The sequence below is a fragment of the Erinaceus europaeus genome, chromosome 4 (assembly GCF_950295315.1).
Source record: "Erinaceus europaeus chromosome 4, mEriEur2.1, whole genome shotgun sequence".
NCBI classification, from domain to species: domain Eukaryota; kingdom Metazoa; phylum Chordata; class Mammalia; order Eulipotyphla; family Erinaceidae; genus Erinaceus; species Erinaceus europaeus.
In genome coordinates, this window is record NC_080165.1 from 127,069,018 (window position 1) to 127,090,942 (window position 21,925).

The 21,925-nt window shown below is 37.1% G+C and overlaps 2 protein-coding genes across 3 annotated transcripts in view; one reads left to right on the forward strand and one right to left on the reverse strand.

The window, feature by feature from the left end:
* HDDC2 (HD domain containing 2) overlaps positions 1 to 21,925 on the forward strand; it is a 605,961-nt gene that overhangs the window by 437,738 nt on the left and 146,298 nt on the right. The gene's annotated exons all lie outside the window — the stretch shown is intronic.
* NKAIN2 (sodium/potassium transporting ATPase interacting 2) overlaps positions 4,232 to 21,925 on the reverse strand; it is a 1,261,504-nt gene continuing 1,243,810 nt past the window's right edge. The window contains exons 6-8 of one of the 2 annotated variants that reach the window (XR_009549596.1): positions 12,822 to 12,903; positions 12,126 to 12,214; positions 4,232 to 6,702 (exon numbers count right to left, since the gene is read on the reverse strand). Coding sequence is in view for 1 of the 2 variants with exons in the window: in XM_060190517.1 (XP_060046500.1) it covers positions 6,693 to 6,702; positions 12,822 to 12,903 (92 nt within the window). In the remaining variant the exon portion in view is untranslated. The remainder of the gene's footprint in view (positions 6,703 to 12,125; positions 12,215 to 12,821; positions 12,904 to 21,925) is intronic. The other variant, XM_060190517.1, reaches the window with a different exon arrangement.

Sequence of the window (21,925 nt, forward strand, 5' to 3'; positions counted from 1 at the left end):
TGGTCTTGGCTTCTCAGAACCTGTGTCTTATCTTCTCATCCTTTTGGAGTTAGGAATGCTAGTTCTACGGTGTGGGGAGTGCAAGGTGGTTAAACCCTTACCAGTGGAGAATTTTTCATGAACGTCACTTAGTTTCCCATTTACTTACCGTTTGTAACTGTGTATATTTGCTTGGATTAATCCTAAGAAGAGAGATCTTTGACGAAAGGCTCAGGAATTTTGGTGGCTTCCAGTTTGAGGTTTGAAGATTTATGTCTAAACAGCTGTGTGTAAAACTTCTCTGCACATGGCGAGTAACATATCCCCAAAGGATATAACGAGTAAAACTAGAAGAATAATGAAGAAAAATGACAGGCACGTGGAAAGGGAATAAACAGGTTATGCCTGTAGTAAATAATTCCCTGAAGGACTCTTAGAAAAGACTTATTGATTAATTGAATCAATCCATCATCCTTGGGGTGACAGCATCCATTTGCAATCTTTTGGGCGAGTTGTTTCATTCCATTGCTGTTACAGTTTAAATTCATATGAGGGTAAATATGAGAGGTTAAAAATATACTTGTCTTATTATCTAGGTGCCACACTTCTGTTCTCTCATTATAGAAGAGGCTTACATTAATTTTAATAACAGTGTACACTGTGACAGCGCATCAACATGTGGCTTATATAAGAATTTTCCTTTCTGAATTTCTCTTACAGTAGCTGAATTCCATTACCTGTCACAATTCTAAGCTCCCCCCCTAAATTCCACAATATTTAAGAATTAAAAGAGAAAAACCCCTCATGATTCTAGAGAATAGAAAAAGATGTCTTTATACTTTCCTAAGAGCAACTTCCCATTGTTTTCTTTGTCACGATCAGTCCTAACTCATGATAGTTGTACAGATCTCACTAGAATATATTACCTGGGTTAAGCTTTTAGTGAATTAAAGGACACAGGGTATTTAGTGTCTTGGAGATTTTGGTCTCAGAGCCATTGAAAATGATTTTTTTCCACAACATTAGCATGTTTTAAATTAGACCTTATGTATCTATTATAGATTGATTCTTTCTCTTGGAGGAGTAGGAGGGAGGTAGAGGTAATAAAGAGAACTGAGGATGAATCCTCAGAAATAGTCACATGTGAAAACAACTGGAGTTTCATTAAAAAAGTACCGGTTATGATAGCAAAGCTTCCTGAGTACAAACATGAATTATCAAAGACAGATAAATGTCTAAAGGGAGACTGTTTATTAAATGTTGGAAGTATTCACAAAGGGACAGGGTAAGCAATCTTGTCTGGTCTAACAACAGCTGTTAATAAACATACTATAAAAGAAATATCAAACAGAAAATCTTCTAACCCTGAAGCTGAACATAATTGGTTGACAAGCTGAACATAATTGGTTGACAAGTACTTGGTATGGTGATATAGTGTGGTTGAGAAACATACTATTTGTATAAGTGTTTACATATGCATTTAAGTTATTGACTTTAAAAAGACTGTATGCAATAAATTATCTAACATTATCACTATATTGAACTTAACACATGATAATTTAGAATCATTCCATAATGCTCTATTGTCTTCATTCTCAAGGTTCATTCTACTTTACACAGCTTGGAGATAAAAGGGGGCTGGCCAGTGCCACACCGGGTTAAGCGAACCAAGTACAAAGCTTACTGACTGCACAAGGATCTGGGTTCCAGCCCTTGACTCCCCAAGGGGCATCACTTCATAAGTGGTGAGGTAGGTGTTTCTCTCTATCACCCCTTCCTCTCTCAACTTCTCTCTGTCCTATCCAGTTAAAAAAAAAAGGCCTCCAGGAGCAGTGAATTTGTAGTGCCACCACCGAGCTCCAGAGATAACCATGGAGGCAAAAATAAATAAATGAATAAAATAAATGAATGAATAAATAAATAAGTCTGCCTAGAATTTGGATCTATGTATTCTGAACAGAATGAATATTCTAGAATCTGTTGTAAAATCATGAATTATTTTTGTTTTCAGAATACGTGCTAACCTTGAGTAATTTTTTAATTTTGATAAACTATTTTCCTTATAATGATCCATGGATGTGGATCTCAGTTTGTTTTATAATATTAAAATGAATTTACATTTCTGATCTCGATTTTGCTTCATGGTATTAGAGATGATGTTTTTAATATTTTTAAAATATTTTAATATTTTTTTGATGTTTTAAATATTTTTTTAAATGAAGATCATCTTGCTACTACCAGTAAATAACATTTGAACATTTCTGTGTATGTATGTTTGATCTTTTGACTCTTGTCTCTGCAACTGAGGAGTTGTGTGTCTTTGATCACAGTGTGAAATAGCACCTTGACAGTTATCCACATGTATTTCAATGAATTTACATGAACATTCTTTTCACAAAATGACATGTATGGGCTAAATGAAAAAAAATTTACTTAAAAGTAAAGTGAAGCCTGATAATTCAGAGAGTTCACACTATGCTAGCATGTGACTTGGAAAATATTCCTACAAGCTGATGTGCATCTTGAAATGCTGCATATTCTTGAAATGGGGGCATCTTCTTGAAATGGGGGCCAGGCAGTAGGACAATGTGGTAAGCCAACATGGTATGAAGCACAAGAACCTTTTGCAAAGAACCCGGTTGGAGCCCTGGGCTCCTCACCTGAAGGAGGGGGAGTGGAGTCACCTCACAAGAGGTGAAGCTGGTCTGCGGGAGTCTCTTTTTCGCCCTCCCTCTTTATCTCCCCCTCCCCCTCCCCCTCACTGCTCCTGGAGGCTATTTTTTTCCCTTTTGTTGCTCTTCTTTGTCGTTGTTATTTTTGTTGTTAACAGCTGTCGTTGTTCGATAGGACGGAGAGAAATCGAGAGAGGAGGGGAAGAGAGAGGGGGAGAGAAAGACAGACACCTGCAGATTTGCTTCATTGCTTGTGAAGCGATCCCCCTGTAGGTGGGTAGCTGAGGGCTCAAACCAGTGTATCCTTACACTGGTCCTTGCCTTTGGTGCCATGTATGCTACAGCCCGACCCCAAGTAGATATACTTCTATGACACAGGATATAAAATGAACCTTATCTGAATCATGGTTGTATAATTACAAATGCCAGGAATTATTCTTTTCTGTTTGCCTACTCAGCCCCAACATACTTCAGGATAGTTTTCACAATTTGGCACCAATTGGTGGTGGGTGAGGTTGTTGGGCACAAATTTTGTTGAGGGATGTAACCGTACCATTAAGACAATGACTATTTTGTAAAACATAGTTCTCCAAAACAAATCATAAAACAAAACCCTGCAAGGTTATAAACATAAAAACGGTGTCATTGGGGCCAGGAAGTGGCACACCACATAGAACACACACATTACCATGCATAAGGATCCAAGTTCAAGTGCCTGCCCCCTCTATAGGCGAAGGGGGAAACTTCAGGAGTAGTGAAGCAGTGCTTCAGATATTTTTATTATCCTTCCACATTTACCCTGCTCCTATTAACTTCTTTCTGCTCTAGCAAATAAGGAAAAAAAAAAAAAAGAAAAAGAAAACAGAAATGGCCACTGGAAGCAGTGTATTTGTTGTGCAAACACCAAACCCCAGTAATAACCCTAATGACAATAATAAAAGAACTGTCATAAAAGAAACAATAAACATATTTTTAAATATTAGCTTAAATATTTTTTTTTCTATAAAAACCACTACTTTTGGTGGCAATTTTTTTTCCCTTGCCTCCAGAGTTATCCTGGGGCTAGGTGCTAGCACTATGAATCTACTGCTCCTGGTGGCCACTTTTTTCCTTCTATTTTTTTATTGGATAGTACAGCAAGAAATTGAGAGGGGAGTGGGAGACTGAGAGGAAAAAAGAGACACCTTCGGACCTGCTTTGCTGCTTGTGAAGTGTCCCTCCTGCAGATGGGGAGCCGTGGGTTGACCAAAGGTTATGAATATAGTGCTCTAGCAACTCTGTTATTTGCCTGCTACTAATTCTAAATTCCAGGTAGGAGGAGAAGCTATACAAATGACAGCTTGTCTATTCTATGCATTCTTGTAAAAGATCCCTTAGTGTCAAGAGATAATGAAAAGTATTCCTGTGACCGAGCTAAAAAGGTGCCATGACCTGGCAATTTCATTTCACTGCTGACATAGCCCTGTTTGGCACAGAACGTCACGGTCGCCTTCATGTAAATTTAATAGGGTTTTCCTGTCAATGACATAACCACATAAACCATGAGAAGGAGTAGGGGATTTCAGCGATGGCTCAGAAACTTGATAGTTTTTCCATTTATTTTTAAAATGCAAATTACACCAGTAAGTCAAAAAAATCACTCTGTTAAAAATACATTCATAATTAACAAATGCAAAAAAAGAAAAAAAAAGGAGAGAGACACATCAGGATTGTAACTCTTGCCTTCTGAATATTAAGTTTATAACAAAAGCTCAGCCTAGAAAAATAGCATTCTTCACCGGATTTTGAGGAGGATACAGCTTTACAACTTTGATGGTTTTTTTCCCCAGATATAATCACACTACTGTGCTTACTGCTTTCAAAAAGGATCTGTCCACTGATTACTTCCTAGTAGTCAACAACTGTTTTTGAAAATTGTCGTGGTAATGATAGTTGTGATTAGGTGGTAACTTGTCTGCAACTTAAAGCAGGAATATGAGGGCTAATTATTCTCAGGGCACTGAAATCTCTATCCATATACATATCTGAGAAGGTGGAATCTCATAACAGCATAAATGTACAGTGAAACCTCATTTTTAACATTCACATTAATAGTCATGTTTGAGGAGCTTCAGGCATGTGTAGTATCTGAAATTTAAGATCAAAAGGACAATACATTGATAAATATTTTTTCTCATATGAACATGCATACTACAAGAAAGTCATCATATGAGGCTTCACTGACATGTTTGCAATTTTACATTTTATACTTGTATATATGTACAAACATATACAAGCGACTGGAAAATTTAAGTACAAATGCCAGATCCTTATTTTGTAGTTTATACTCCAATAGTAACCTTTTTTTCCTTTTTAACTGTATGTGTTTGTATCAGAGACATCCATGCAAACACAGTAATGGGGTCTGATAATGCAGATCTGGATGGGCTAAGGACCGAAGAAAGTTAACCCAACTTCATAGGAACAAAAAGAAAAAGTTTCTCCATGCTAATTTATACTTTTTCAAGCCTAAATTTCACTGTATTTAAAGATGGTTAGTTAAAATAAAGATATCTTAATGTGTTAGGTGGATCTAAGAAATTATATGAGTCATCTGAGTTCCTGACAAGTCCTAGCTAGTTATGTTTTCCACTAATGAAAACCAAATAATGCTTGAATATATAGAATAAAATTTCCTAGGAATTCAGAGTATTCCATGAACACATTGACCTACTATTAAGTTTTCAAAGGCATCTTGTTGCCAACTACGTTAAACAGCACAGTTTTTCTGCCACGATAATACAGGAGGATTTAAATACACTCTAACACACAACAGATCCCCCGAATACCACAAAGAGATCTCAAATGTTTCACCAAGGTAACTATTGTTCCCCCCACCCACCCCAAAAATAATCTCATACGCTGAAGTTAGGAAAAAAAGTTCACCTACGTCTGGTCTTCAATTTCATTTAGTTATAAAAGAGTAAACATAGCTAATACATATTCAGTTGGCCTTTGTAGATAGAAGTCCACAGCTTTTTTTCTGTGTTGTTACTAAAAGACATTTGTAGATACTTATAAAAGCACCTAGAGTGCGATAAAATCAGTGAGTTAAGCCATTTCTGCTTTCTGCTCTCGGTTTCCAGTACGTTAATGAATTTAGTAGATTAGTAAATTTTACTGTCTCACCCAACTCCATTAGAAGACCACACTTAAGAATTATTAAGATGACAGTTATTATTGTTACCATTACTTCTCTCTCTCTCTCTCTATATATATTTTTTTTTTAGCCACCAGGGAGGCTCAATGGTAAAGCACTATGCTGGCAGTTGGCAGTTTTCATATACAGACACATTAGAGCTGCTGGGCTAAAGCAGTCTTGTTCCTTCACGTGAAACACACAGACTTGAACTCGTTTGGAATTAATAGCAGTGTGTGAGCCTAAAGGAAGTGATCTGGGGATGTCTGCACTGAGATTCTTGGTTGTTCAACTTAGGTACATTAAGGCAAATATGTACGGTACAGCCTTTCAGGCAATCTGCCATTTCTGACTTGGGTTACTAGGTCATCAGTGGCATGCTTTGTTTTTGCAGTTACATTGCCTACATAGCCGTGGTGCTATATCAAGACATATGGAGTACAGAAGACAAAATCTCAAACTATTGTGCCCTGAATGACTTCGCAGCTCACTCACTGGACTGCAGAGGAGTTAGCTAGGGTCAGCAGAGGGCACCAACACATCTCCTTATGAATTTCCAGAGACTTGGGAGAAAGAAGCCTTCAGGAAATCCAAGATGGAAGTGGCCTGTGTATTTGTTTTAGAAAGCGGAGGCCAAGTGGAAGTGGTGTGTGTGTGTGTGTGTGTGTGTGTGTGTGTGTGTGTGTGTGTGTGTGTGTGTGCGCACGCACATGTTCCAGTATACATGGAGGCTTTATGTATGTTTTGTTAATATATGCATATTTTTTAAACTCAGTTTCTTCTTGCTTGTCATAAATGCAGGAGAACGTTGGGAAACAAATTCTTTGAAAAGTCCAGGAGCTGATATACTGAAGCCATCTGTTTTATTTTGACCTAAAGAGAAAGAAAAAGATGTTTTTAGTTATAGGGAAGAACAGTCTTTATACTTATCTCATAATATACAAGAGAGAACTCCCCTCCACCAAAGACAGTCTGAGTCCAAATTAAAATTTTGCCTTAAGTAGACAAATTCCTTCTCCTTTTCTCTTTCCTTAGTGCAGCCTCCTGGATTAAGAAGTCACTTATGGTAAATGAAGAATCCATTTCCAGGGACAAATGAAATGAGTATGTATTGCTGTATGTTTATACTGACAAAAAAATAATGCAATGCTTTCAAATATTGTTTAATCTTCTGTGGGGTAGTCTCACAGTTTATACTACCGGGGTCCAAAAAGATCTCTATATGCTGAGGCACGTAAGTCAGTGGTAGTCAAAGCAGTCACTCTGTAGGAAAATTAACCTGCAGACCTGGGGATGGGTTTGTGCAGGAACCTTATAGCTATTATTTACTTTACAGAGGCTTAATAAAATACAAGAACAAGTAATGGACATTTTCTTTTTTAGAGATATTACAGGTACAATGAAAAAATCATGTCAACAACATTCACTCAATTTAAATTAAAAAACAAACAAACAAAAAGAGAGGACTGTCTATTCATTCGATTCAGGAAATTAAATGCAGATGTCACTTTCAGCAGTGTTTTCAGAGCTTTGTCCAGGCTTTCAGTCACAGCAGATTTGCTGGATATAATGGAAGCCCCACAGCTAAAGCAGCACATAGTTTTTAAGCATTTGCTTTCCTCGTAAAAAGTAGATTTTATTTCCAGTTGCTATATAGTATCCTTAGGGTGCTTGCATTGGCCCATGATGCTAAATTACTTTTACTTTGTGAGACTTATTTATGGCAGGTTGACAGAAGTTACATCCCAAAGGATGAAGACATAGTCTCATTCAGGTCTCTGCCTGTCAGCAGGGGATGAGGTTTATGTGAATATATTTAGGGTTTCCATAGCTTCTAAGTAGCAAGTTGTTCTCAAACACTTGCTTTTGAAGGCAGCAAAGCTGGACAAACTTTTCATTCAATCTTCCTAAATGTGATAGCAACAGGAATTAAAAGGAACACAGAAAAATGGGGGGAGGGGTGCAGATTTGTGTACAAGTGTGGCAATCAAGTTAGTGTGAAGAAATGAGGTTAAGTAGACTGAAAATCATGGTGGAGCTGAGCAGTGGTATGTTAGGTGGAGCACATATATTACTAGACTGGAGGATCTGGGTTCAAGCCCCCAGGTTCTACCTGCCGGGTAAGCCTCAGGAGTAGTGGAACAGTGGAGCAAATATCTCTTTTTCTCACCACCCCTTCTCTCCCCCTCTCTTTCTCTGTCTCTGTCAGTAAAAAAAGAAAAAGAAAAAAAAAATGACTGGAATCTTCAAAGTCCTTGTATGGAGTCACAGAGCCCCAGTGGTAAACCTAATGACAACAAAACAAAACAAAGTAACTTGGGAATGTTATACCAAAGCTAACTCATAGTCCTTCTGAAATTTTGAAAGACCACTCACTGAACTAAGGGGTCATGAAAGCTAGTTGCTAATTTGGACTATGCAACAAACAGATTATGTGTCCTGAGTTTTCCTTTACTTTGACTTAGTTTCCTCAACAGTGATGTTCTAGTGCTTGAAGTTTCCTAGGGGATGTTTTGTGATATATTTTTTTTTTACTGTGGATTTGTAACGCACCTTAAGTATTTATAATTTTCTAAATTGAAATTCCATTAAGAACCTAACTTATTTCATGAGTAGTGGAACTTGAAAACATATTTATGATTTTACCATTTCCAGGCAGTAAGAAAGAAGATAATATTTATATTATATTGCCTTTGCCCTTTAAAATACTATTTTTAAGAAATTTGCGGGGCCTGGGTGGTAGCACACAAGTTAAATACACACAATATGAAACACAAGAACCCACAAAAGGATCCCAGTTGTAGAGCCCTTACTCCCCACCTGCAGAGTTGGGAGCCCTGAAGCAGATCTGCAGGTGATTGTATTTCTCTCCTCCTCTCTATCATTCCCTTCTCTCTCAATTTCTCTCTGTCCTATCCAATAATAATAATAATAATAATAATAATAATAATAATAATAATAATAATAAAATGGAAAAAATGGCCTTCAAGAGCAGTGCTGGCACTCAGACCCAGAGACAACCCTGGAGGGAAAAAAAAAGGAGAACAGAAATTGGCTATATGTCCTTATTAAAATCTTCAAGGAATTTAATGCTACCTTGGGAGTCGAGCAGTAGTGCAGCGGCTTAAGCGCAGGTGGCGTAAAGTGCAAGGACCGGTATAAGGATCCTGGTTCGAGCCCCCAGCTCCCCACCTGCAGGGGAGTCGCTTCACAAGTGGTGAAGCAGGTCTGTAGGTGTCTATCTTTCTCTCCCCATCTCTGTCTTCCCCTCCTCTCTCCATTCTCTGTGTCCTATCCAACAATGATGACAACAATAATAACTACAACAATAAAACAAGGGAAACAAAAGGGAATAAATAAATATTAAAAAAAAGAAAATTGCTATATGTCCTCATTAAAATCCTCAAGGAATTTAATGCTACCTTTAAAATCTGCACACTTTTTTCCTTAATGATAACATCAGAATTACACATTTCTGAGCTATTTATTATTATTTCTTCTTGTCACCAGGGCTTCACTGCTCTGGACCAGCATTTTCTTATAGAAAAAGACAGATATTAAATTAAAAAAATAAATTAAATTAAAAAAAAGAAAAATACAGATACAGAGAGACTGAGAGAGATAGACAAAGAAAGCGCAGCACCAAAACTTCCTTAGTGGGGGCCAGTTTCAAACCTGGGTTGTGTATATTATAAAACAGGCTCGCTGTCCAACTGAGCTATTTTGCTTGCCCTAAATGCCTGACTTAACACACTATATTTTATTGTGTATACTTAGAATTATCTGGCTAAGGGCCAGGTGATGGCGCACCTTGTTGAGTGCATATGTTACAATGCACAAAGACCCAGGTTCAGTTTCCTGGTCCCCACCTGCAGGGGGAAAGCTTCACTAGTGGTGGAACAGGGCTGCATGTGTCTCTCTGTCTCTCTCCCTCTCTATGTCCCTCTAACCTTTCAATTTCTGCCTGTCTCTATCCATTGAATAAAGGTAATTAAAAAAAAACTTAAAAAAAAGAATTCTCTGGCTATTAGCATAGTTAGTCCTTACACAGTCCTTACATTTAATGTACTGTAGCTTCATCATATGTATTGATCAATAGAGTGAAATGTTATATGATAAAAAATATCGTGTGGCATTATCAGAAACAAGTAATTTCAAACCTTATAGATATTCTGCTTTATTCTGGAGCACAAAATATTATAAATATTATTATGTGATGCTTGGGTGGATATTATATATTCTGTATTGTTTACAGAGAAAATTCCTTGGGTAAATTCAATGATTACTGAATTGATAAATATTTTCATGATTGATATTGGTGAACATAAGTATTAATCCTACTACAAATAAATTGGTTCCTAAGTACTTACCATGTGATATGTCCTATGTGATACATTATGTTATATAAATTTAGTACAATTATATGAAGTAATTTAGCTATCACCTTTATTTTGCAGGTGAGGAAAATCAGAGTGAGAATAAATAACTATTCAAATATATTTATATGTTCCAAATTATAAAGAATTTTATATTATGCAGTCAGTCTGCTTTTATTATTACATCTTTTTTTTTTTTTTTGTCTCCAGGGTTATCGCTAGGGCTCAGTGCCTGCACTACGAATCCACTGGTCCTGGAGGCCATTTTTTCCCTTTTGTTGCCCTTGTTTATCATTGTTGTTATTATTACTATTGTTGTCTTTGTTGTTGTATAGGACAGAGAGAAATCGAGAGGAGGGGAAAAACACAGAGGGGGAGAGAAAGATAGACACCTGCAGACCTGCTTCATTGCTTCTGGGGCGCCGGGGGCTCTAATCCGGATTTTTACGCCGCCGGTCCTTGGGTTTCGCGTCATGTGCATCATTTTAATTTTTTCATAGAACACTTTACATGAAACTATGCCACATTACTGATAAAAAAGAAAAATTAATGAATATATATATATTTAAGTTTTTAAATTTATTTTCCCTTTTGTTGCCTTTGTTTTTTTAAATTGTTGTTGTAGTTATTATTGATGTCATAGTTGTTAGACAGGGCAAAGAGAAATGGAGAGAGGAGGGGAAGACAGAAAAGGGAGAGAAGGAGAGACACCTGCTTCACCACCTGTGATGCGACACCCTTGCAAGTGGGGAGCCAGGGACTGGAATCCGGATCCTTATGCCAGTCCTCTCATTTTGCGCCACGTGCGCTTAACCCACGCTATCTCTGGACTCCCCAAAATATTCTTTTTTTTTTTTTTTTTACCCTCAGAGAGTAGGACATGTGCAGTATAAGTAGCAGGCAACTACAGAACAGGGGGGGGGGAGTAAAAAAGAGAAGTGTCGGGGGAAAAAAAGACTGAAAATACATTTAAAAGGGAGTATGACTTAAATGTACTTTGTAGGATAGTGGGACCTGAAATAATGAAATCTAGGGAAAGAGATACTTGGTATCAAAATAGTATGTAGAATCGTTCTAGTTTGGTTGGAAAAATTAGGCAAGAATACGCAGTAGACTAAAGATGCTCTTAATAGATTTTATACTTGGGCTAATGAGGTAGTATGGCAACAGCACATAGAATTTGTATGTGAGAGGTTACAGTAGCCAGAGCTGAGTTATACTTTGGTGAGGAAAAATAAATGCATTTTCCCAAGATCTTTTACATATGGTCTGGGATGCAAGAGGAAGACTCCTTAAAATAGAGGTTAAAATATCATATTTCAGTGGAACTTTGGGGCCAGGTTCAAGAAGACTTGTAGGAGATGATTAGGAATTTGGACTTTGGCAGATAACTAAGAGTCATTGATAAATTTAGGGCCAGAAATAAAATTGCTCTAGTAGTACTCTGGAAAATTTAATTTGCAAGCTATAAGAAAAGTTCAGATAGTGCTTCCAAAACAAGGAGATTGAAAAAAAGGTAATAAATAGGTCATGGATATTTGAATAAAACAACAGTTGTGAGAATTCAGAGAAGAGATGTGCGCTAAACTGTTCACAGAAACTATGAATGACATAGTTTCGACTGATTTCTGAAAGGATAAAGTTTTTCTACAAGTGGTGTTAGCAAGTTTTCTTTGTGAACTACAAGGAACACAAAGAAAAATGCAGATATGATAGATACATTCTCTCTTTAAAGAGAATCTTAAACAGGGAATCCAAAGACTAAGTCAGTATCCTTATATGAGAAATACTGTGAAACACTGATTATTCTATATCCTAGTAATATTAAAAGGTAAGATGATTCAATGGTGTAAGACAATGACAACAAACACATATCTTCAAAAAGAGAAGCTCACATTTTAAAATGAATTGGAATCTTACTTTCTATTTTGATCTTCACTTGCAATTCAGCATATCACTTGATGCTGATATATAGAATTTGTTATCAGTTGTTATCCAAGGGAATTTGCCTAAACACAGATATAAAAATCAGGCTCTGATGGTATGTCTGCTCTCTTGAGTGCTAGATTTAAGGGTCTGATAAGTTTTGTTGTTAAAATTCCAGTTTCATGTTCACTTTGTGATATCAGAAAAATGATGAGTAATGTTCAGTTTTTTAAAAAAACATTGCATATAACTAGGGTGAGAACCTGTCAATTATCACCCAAAGGAGAACACTTTTGATAATACTATGGAGGTACTGTTAATACTTATACCAGGACAATCAGTGTAAATTGAGATGATCCTGGAATATCAGAACATATGGTTTGTGTATGGTGACATATTAACTACAGTGTTACATTATTTTCAAAATATATGACTTTTGGGTAGTTAAACACAGTAATATAGTATAAAGCCTTTTAAATAAGATAGTCAATAATTGTGTAAGACTCATGGTATTTTTGATATGTTAAATTAAAAATTATGAAAAAAGTTATTCAGAATTATTCCACTCAAAGCAATATAAGTATAAAGGGAAATGCTGGAAATACAAAATCAAAGGAAAGTTGCATGCCATCTATTTTATACCTTAATATTAGTTTTAGTATCCCGGAAGAATACCTTCAAACTACTTACATGTACATAGGTTGTAGTTGTAAATGAGATGTCTTCTGAGGCCCTTGATAGCCATAAGAGTCAAAGCCACCTATGAAATCAACTGAGAAAGGATAATTGCCTTAATTAATTAACTCTTCAAAAGAGATAAACATTCATTCATTATAAAAGTTTTACTCAGCCTACTGAAGTAAATATTTATTAAAACCTTCTAAAATATTTATTTAATGAAAGAGAAGACAAAGAAGAAAATGGAGAAGGAGGAGGAGAAGCGGGAGAAAGGAGAAGGAAAAGAAGAAGAAGGAGGAGGAGAATAAGAATAAGGAGAAGGAGGAGAAGGAGAAGGAGAAGAGAAGAAGAAGGAGGAGGAGGAGGAGAAGGAGGAGGAGGAGGAGGAGGAGGAGGAGGAGGAGGAGGAGGAGGAGGAGAAGAAGAAGAAGAAGAAGAAGAAGAAGAAGAAGAAGAAGAAGAATGGAACCAATGGATTCTTTTGGCATATGTCATAGGGATTGAACTCTGGACTTCATACTTGCAAGTTTAATGTGCTACCCTTTGCAGCAGCTTAAAGACTGGTAATAGAATAATTTTAATAAGAAAAAAAAGGAAAAAAGAAAACTAAATGTTCAGAAAAAAATTCCTTCAAGGCAATGGCCCCTTCTTCCCAACTATGAGATTAAATTATTACTTTATAAGTATTTATTCATTTGGAAGAAGAAATTATGCTTTCTCTAAATCAACCAATGTCAAACTGGCATAATGAAATTCACTTGTACATTAAAGATGCTTTGTGTCTTCTTAGTGTGGAAATATCTTGAAACACATTACAAATGTAAAATATAGTGTCATAGCACTGGTGATATTGTTTATGATGATGCTATGTTACAAGATGCTATGTTAGAGTTCGTGTAAATTAACTTAGTACAGTTGTCTTTGCCATCTAGTGGATTCCAGTCTATAGTAGTTAATCAGAAATAAAAATGTGTAACTATGTCCTACCAAATATTTAAATGCAATGCATGCCTACATATTTAAGGTACAATAAAAAAGCAGTCAAGGTAAATTTTTGTTTCCAAAATAATTGCAACTTTGTTTTTTAAATATTTATTTATTTTTCCTTTTTTTGCCCTTGTTTTTTATTGTTGTTGTAATTGATGTTGTCGTTGTTAGATAGGACAGAGAGAAATAGGGAGAGGAGGGGAAGACAGAGAGGGGGAGAGAAAGATAGACACCTGTAGATCTGCTTCACCACCTGTGAAGCAACTCCCTTGCAGGTGGGGACCCAGGGGCTCAAACTGGGATCTTTACCCAGGTCTTTGCGCTTTGCGCCATGTGCACGTAACACGCTGCGCTACCATCCCCCCTCACGGAACTCTATTTTTATGTAAGCCTTAAAAAATCTTCAATGACTCAAGTTCAACTGTAAGGAATAAAGTATTAAAAATAAACCAATGGGTCTACATCAAATATGAATATCATCTGCACCGCAGAAGTCTCAACACAAAGATACTCTCTATGTAATGGGAGATTTTTACATGTAACACTCCAGACAAAGGGCTAATAGCAAAAATACATAAAGAACTCTGACTCAGTAATAACAAGAGAAACAACCCCATTAGAAAATTGGGAGAACGCATGAGCAGAGCTTTCAACAAATAACTGATACAAAGGGCTAACTTTTGGAGAGGCTGTGGGGAAAAAGGTAGTCTTCTACAATGCTCATAGGAATGTGAATTGACCCAATCCTACTGGAAAACAGTTGGGATACTCATCAGAATACTAGGAAGGGAAATAGCATCAATACCTCTTTTGAAGATATATCCAAAAGAAACCAAAATCACATATCCAAAGAGATCTATCCATACCTATGCTCCTAGCAGCACTATTTATACTAGTCTAAACTGGGAAGCAACCAAGATGTCCAGCAATGGAAGAGTGGCTTAAAAAATTGTGGTATATACACACAGTGGAATACTATGCACTGTTAACAATAATGAGGTCATCTATTTTGTCTCATTTAAAATTTTTTTATCTTTATATATTGGATAGAAACAGTCAGAAATTGAGTGGGTAGGGGAGATAGAGAGGGAGAAAGAGAGACTCCTGCAGCCCTACTTCACCACTTGCAAAGCTTTCCCCCTGCAGGTGGGGACCAGGAGCTTGAACCTGGGTCCTTGTACATTGTAAGGTGTGCACTCAACCGGCTGCGCTAACACCTGGCCCTTTTCGTCTCAATTTGAATAAAACTTTCTTTAGAATTAAGAAAAATATTATATTTAATTTATTTATTGGATAAAGACATCCAGAAATTGAGAGGGTGATAGAGAGACAGAAAAACACCAGCAATACTGCTTCACAACTTGCAAAGCTTCCCTCCTGTAGGTGGGGACCAGGGTCTTGAACCTAAGTCCTTGTACGCTATAACATGTGCGCTCAACCAGGAGCACCCTGGATGGATCTTCAAGAATATGTTAAGTGAGTTAAATCAAAAAGAGGATGAATATGAATACATTTCACTCGTAGTTAAAATTTAAGAAACAAAGACAGAAATAGAAAACATAAAGCAAAATTAGACTAAGTATGGTATATTGCAGTAGAGCAAAGGACTCTGGGGAAAGAGAAAGATAAGCATATAGAGAGGTCTGAGGTACTGATACACCATGGTGGAGAAAGATGAAAGATCTAAGTTGAGGATGAAAGTGTTTTGCAGACCTTATCAAAGAGAGATGAGAAATTGTAACCATTTGTCAGCAACTGTACTATAAACTATTAAACCCCAATAAATTATTTGACAACAAAATAAAGGATATGAACATCCTTCAACAACTAGTTCTTTCCTTTGTGATTAACCACTTGTACCACATAAGCAGCTAAACAGTTCTATTTTGTGAAAATTGAGATTATTCTAAGTTCCACCTCGCATAACTCTAATAGTATATTTTACAACTAAGAAAGGATATTTATTTTATATCCACTTGGCATATTGTGTGTTTTATTTCAGTACTAATAAGAAAATGTGAACTCATAGGCAGAAGTTGAAGAGCTTGGACTGGAGTTGGTGTACTGCACCAAAGTAAAAGACTCTGGGGTTGGGGTTGGCATGGGGGGGTGGGGAGAGTTCAGGTCCTGGAACGTGATAGTAGAGAAGGACATAGTGGGGGTTGTATTGCTATGTGAAAAACTTGGAAATGTTACACATGTACAAACTACTGTGTTTTACTGTCAGCTGTAAACCATTAACCCCCCAATAAAGAAATTAAAAAAGAAAAAAGAAAATGTTAAAGAGATATCACCAAAGGCTACTGCTAAGACTAGAAAAATAAGCATAGAAAGAGGACAACGATTGCAAAATAAATAAAGAAATAGAAAATAAAGGTCAGCAAAGTGCAGGGACCAGTGTAAGGATTTTGGATCGAGACTCAGGCTCCTCACCTGCAGGGGGTCGCTTCGCAAGCAGCAAACCAGTCTGCAGGTGTCTATCTTGTTCTCTCTCTCTCTCTCTCTCTGTCTTCCTCTTTCTCTCTGTCTTATACAACAACAACACCAGCAATGGCAACAACAACAAGGGCAACAAAATGGGAAAAATGGCCTCCAGAAGCAGGCACTGAGCCCTACCTATAAGCCTGGAGGCAAAAAAAAAAAAAAAGAATAAAGGATAACAACTTGTTTGCAATGCCTTGTCCTTTGGGTTTTTGTATTTTCTCTGATACCTAGTCTAGGGGTAAATACTGAACAAATTTTATTCTGATTTTATATTTTCATTATTAAATGGGAACAAAATTTATGCCATTAAACAGCAGAGTTAATACTCTATAGTTCATATACTTTGGACACTAAAAAAGAAAAGAAAGGGAAAGTAAGGAAAGGGAAAGGGAATGAAAGAAAAGAAGAGAGAAGAATTTCTCTTGTTTAATTGCAAACTGAAATCTCAAAGGTCTACTTCTCTGTTATTTACATTCTACAATGTAAACACGAGGTTTACAGTTTACAACTCTTTAGTACAGAAGTTTCAAAATCCAAAAGAGTGGTCAGATTAAGAACAAATACTTAATACATATTTAGAGTAAGAACTTTGTTGGTCCTGTAATCTGTGGGATATGGAGGATGCCTGGAAAACCTCTAAATGAAATTTGAAAGCTTTTATCTTTTCTTCCAAAATAACTTTTAAAAAATTCTTTTAATTATCTTTATTTATTTATTGGACAGAGAAAGCCAAAAATCAAGAGGGAATAAAGAGAATGGGGTGGGGGAGAGAGAGAGTGTCCTGCAGCACTGCTTTACTACTTGCAAAGCTTTCCCCTTGCAGGTGGGGCTCAGGGGCTGGAGCCTGGGTCCTTGGGTATTGCCACGTGTGCACTCAACCAGGCGGCCATAACCTGGGCCCCCTTTCAAAACATCTTGAGGTGTCCAGGAGGTAGCAAAGCGGGTTAAGTGTGCATGGTGCAAAGGGCAAGGACTGATGTAAGGATCCTGGTTGGAGGCCTCGGCTATCCACCTGCAAGGGGGTTGCCTCACAGGTGGTGAAGCAGGTATGCAGGGGTTTATCTTTCTCTCCCCCTCGCTATCTTCCCTTCCTCTCTTGATTTATCTCTGTCCTATCTAGCAACAACAACTGTAATGACAACAATAACAACAACAAGAGCAACAAAATAGGAAAAATGGCCTCCAGGAGCTGTGGATTTACAGTGCAGGCACCAAGCCCCAGTGATAATCCTAGAGTAAAAAAAACCAAAAAAACAAGAAACAAAAACAACAACAATAAAACATCTTGAATAATAGAAACAGTTTATAGAAAAGCTAGAATATTATTCTGTTGTATTCTGTTGATGACCTAAAAAGGAGAAAGAGAGAGAGAGAGAGAGAGAGAGAACTAGAGCTTCACTCTGGTATGTGTGGTCCCAGGGGTTACATCATCCTGGACCTCATGCTTAAAGATCTAGTGCTTTTCTACTTTGCCACTTCCCAGGCTTGTTGCTAAAATTCTCTGAGATAATATAAACATTCTAGTCACCTTTGAGAAGGAACCATTGCTATAGTCTCTTTTCATTGAGAGATGTGGAAGGAAATAAGCTGTGATTCCATTCACCATTAGAGTGACTAGAATCAGATGATCATTCATTATTTGTTGAGTGCTGTCATGATTTCCAAGGGTTGATAATTGGTAGGAAGAACATTGTTTTCAATCTGATTAGTTCATAATATTCTAAACAGAGGAACACAGCTCAGTAGAAATTGATAGTATAAAATTTGGACTGTCCTAGTATTTGCTACACTGGGGGTTTGCTTTTGTCTGAAGGCCAGTTAGAAATATTATTTTCTTTGCAATTATGAGAGCATTTTCTTTTTGTCTTAATTTTTATTTCTTTTTTCTTTTTTAAATTTTATTTATTATTGGATAGAGACAGAGAGAAACTGAAGGGGATGGGGAGATAGAGAGACAGAGAAACAGCTGCAGTCCTGCTTTACCACTCAGGAAGCTTTCCCCCTGCAGGTGGGGACAGGGGCTTGAACCTGGGTCTTGGCATGCTATAATGTGAGTGCTTAACCAGGTGTGCCACCACCTGGACCTCCACCTTAGTTTTACTATCTACACTGTGGGCATATTTATGTCTACTGACTTAATGAAGTCTACAATTATTTTCAAATGGGTAGTTAGTTTAATAGTGGTGGTTAGATGACATTAATAGTAGTGGGATTTAGTAGTTACCATGACAGAGAAATAGGCTTTTTGAATAGTCTCTGCTAAAATATATTTCCTGTTGTGAGCTCCCTTTTTATTTAAACCTTTTAGTCGCAAACTCTGAATTTAGGAAATGCAATGCTGCCTTTTTAAATACATGTTGATGGTGATCTATTTAATATAAAATTGTACCTGGATTTTAATGACAAAGCCACTAGTCAACATACTCTCTTTTGAAGATAGTACTGTATAAGAACATGAGGGGAAGAGAGAGAGAGAGAGAGAGAGAGAGGAGAAAAGAGAGGGGAAAATGGTTCAGAGAGAGAGAGAGAGAGAGGAGAAAAGAGGAGAAAATGGTTCACAGCTAAGCCTAAATATTTAGAAAAGCTCATTGAAAAACATTAAACAATTTGTGTATGTCTATGAAAATAGACTATTTATCAATTATCTCAGTAAGGAAAATTTTCAAGGGTACTTATATTCAGTTTCACAAAAAGAATTTAGAGCATAACCAACCACATAGGCCAAATTAAAAAGAACTACCTTCCTCCCATGCAGCAATTCAGCTTACTATGTGAGTTTGAGCTGAATAGCTTCTGCTTAAACCCCAGAGCAGACTTTAAGGCTTTCTTTTTTCTTTTTCTTCTTTTTCCTAATTAGGAAAACACAATCCTTCGTAGGGACACTTTGTCTTCTTGTTGCCTGAAAGGTCACTAAGGTGTTATGCTATAGAGAGCTTCTGGCAGGCGAAGCACACACACTGAATGAAACAAGAATTACTAGCTAACTCACTACAGATGTTTCACTCCTGAACCTTGCAAATATATTTTCCTCAGGGCCTTAGGGCCCTATTTTATTTATTTTTATTAAGATTTATTTATGATTTTTTTTTTTTGAGGAGAAAGGATGTGGGAGAAAAACAACAAAGTATCATCACACAAGTGGTTATAGGTGGTATAGGCTTCAGGCCTCATTCATGCCTGGCATGTGGCCTTTTATTTAAAATGAAAGAGACAGGCAGAAAGGTAGAGAGTGAATGAAACCATGGCACCAAAGCTTATTCCAGCGCAGTGGCAAACTGGCTCAAATTTGGGTCCAGCAAATGTCAAAAGAGCACACTACACAAATGAACTATTTCACCAGCCCAGGGTCCTATTTTCTACATTTGTCTTTTAGCCGTGTCAGAATCAGCTCTTCAATATTTTAAATTTGGTAACAAGTTTTATTACTTACTTATTTTATTTTTTAAAATAATTTTTTTCTTTGACTCTTTTTAATTTGTTTATTATTGGATAGAGACAGAGGGAAATTGAGAGTGGATGGGGATATAGAGAGGGGGAGATACAGAAAGACATCTGCAGCCCTGCTTCACTATTTGTGAAACTTTCCCCCTGCAGGTAGGGACCAGAGACTAGAACCTAGGTCCTTGTGTGCTGTAATGTGTGCTCTTAACCAGGTGTTAAGAGCCTGGCCCTGGTAATAAGTTTTATATGCTAAAATATGAAAGTGAAAGTCAATCACTGCAATTGTATTATGTGTAATAAAATTTTATTTTCATAAAAATGTCTTAAAATTTTTTATTTATTTTCCCTTTTGTTGCCCTTGGTCCTTTTTTCATTGTTGTTATAGTTATTGTTGTTGTTGTTATTGATGTCGTCATTGTTAGATAGGACAGAGAGAAATGGAGAGAGGAGGGGAAGACAGAGATGGGGAGAGAAAGACAGACACCTGCGGACCTGCTTCACCACATGTGAAGTGACTCCCCTGCAGGTGGGGAGCCAGGGGCTCAAACTGGGATCCTTATGCCTGTCCTTGCGCTTTGCGCCACGTGCACTTAACCTGCCCGACTCCCTACATTTTGCTCTTTTAATCCTACATAGTTAATAAAAAATGAAGTATAAACCTTACTTGATGAACTGCTGTATTTTTTCAGTCTTGCCTGTTTCTGTCCATTCTCAGTGTGGCACAGCCTTAGACGAGATTTGAAGAAACACATGCTGGTTTTCTGCTGAAACCAAGATCTTGCTATCAAATAATCTTCTAATAATAGAACTGCACCACTGGATCCAGTAGTGGTTGGTTGTAAAGTGGCATAAAGATTAAAGGCTTTGGAGTCAGAAGAACGGGGCTCAGGTTGTGTCTTCATTTTTTAGCTACATCTTACCCATAAGCAGGTCACAAATGCTCCGAGTCTAGAGTTTCATCCTCTGTGACATGGGGATAATAAAGCAATTCCAACTCTACGCAATGAGAGAGCTGTGTGTCACATGGAATGCTTAGACACGTGTGTCAACGATATATTATGGATACATTTGGCAGTCATTTCTATCTTAAAGGAATTTATACAAAGAGGATGATGCGAATTATGCTTTAAAATGCATATTTATTAACTTAAGAGTATGAGAATTTTCCAAGCCAGGAAAATGGTGGAGATAAGGCTGAAAGAAGATGCTTGTATCAGAGTTTTCTAGAATTTTTATAGGAGGACATAAACTTAGAAGTCATCAGCAGAAGCTAAGAATAGCTGAGTTAGGGCTATGGGAACTCTTCAAATTCCAGAAGAATAGCTGGAGATAAAACTCAAAGAAGATAACTTGTTTTTGAATTCACTAAAATTTTGTGTGAAATAGAATAAGTTGAGAAGTCACTAGCAAAAGCTGAGGAGAGTTGAAGTAAGTTTACAGAAACCCTTTAAATGACTACTTTGCTGGTTAACTCTGTCTTGGCAAGCCTATGAGATGTGTAGGGGAAAAAAAAGAGACATATAGTATTAAAAAGAAAAAGTAAAAAAAAATAAGCATACTACATAAAACCAAATTGGCATATTTTGAATATATAGATGAATGATTTTTCTCATATTTGGGGAATTTTCAAGGAGATCCAAAGGTAATTTTTGGCTTAAAAAATTTTGAGGTTATGGAGGGAACTGAAACAATATTGTATTTGATATATCTAGTAACCTCTGGTCTGAGTACTTGGCTTGAGGTGTTAGGAAAAGGTTTCAACAGGTCTTTTGCCAAATGCACAGGAGATGAGTGAATGCCTAGGCTTTGTGGCATTTTCAACAGTGTGCAGTGAGCCAGAATGAGAGAGAGGGAGAGAGAGAAAGAGAGAGAGAGAGAGAGAGAGAGAGAGAGGAAGAGAGAGAGAGAGAGTAAGGGAGAGAGAGAGAGAGAGAGAGAGAGAGACTGTATCTGATCTTCATCAAGCATGGACACTGAATATGTAGGCATGATGGAAATACAAAAGTGGAACCAAGGGTGCTTAGGGAGAGCATCGTTGCCATTGCTAATCTTGGAGAAGAGTGATGAGCACAAAGATTCAAAGTATGAGAAAAACAAACATCTTAGTGAGGGAAGCTTGTAATTAAGGATGAATTTGTTCCCCCCTCTGGAAGACTGCACACAGAATAGGGAGTTTACTATTTGAGAATTTGGATTTTGATAAA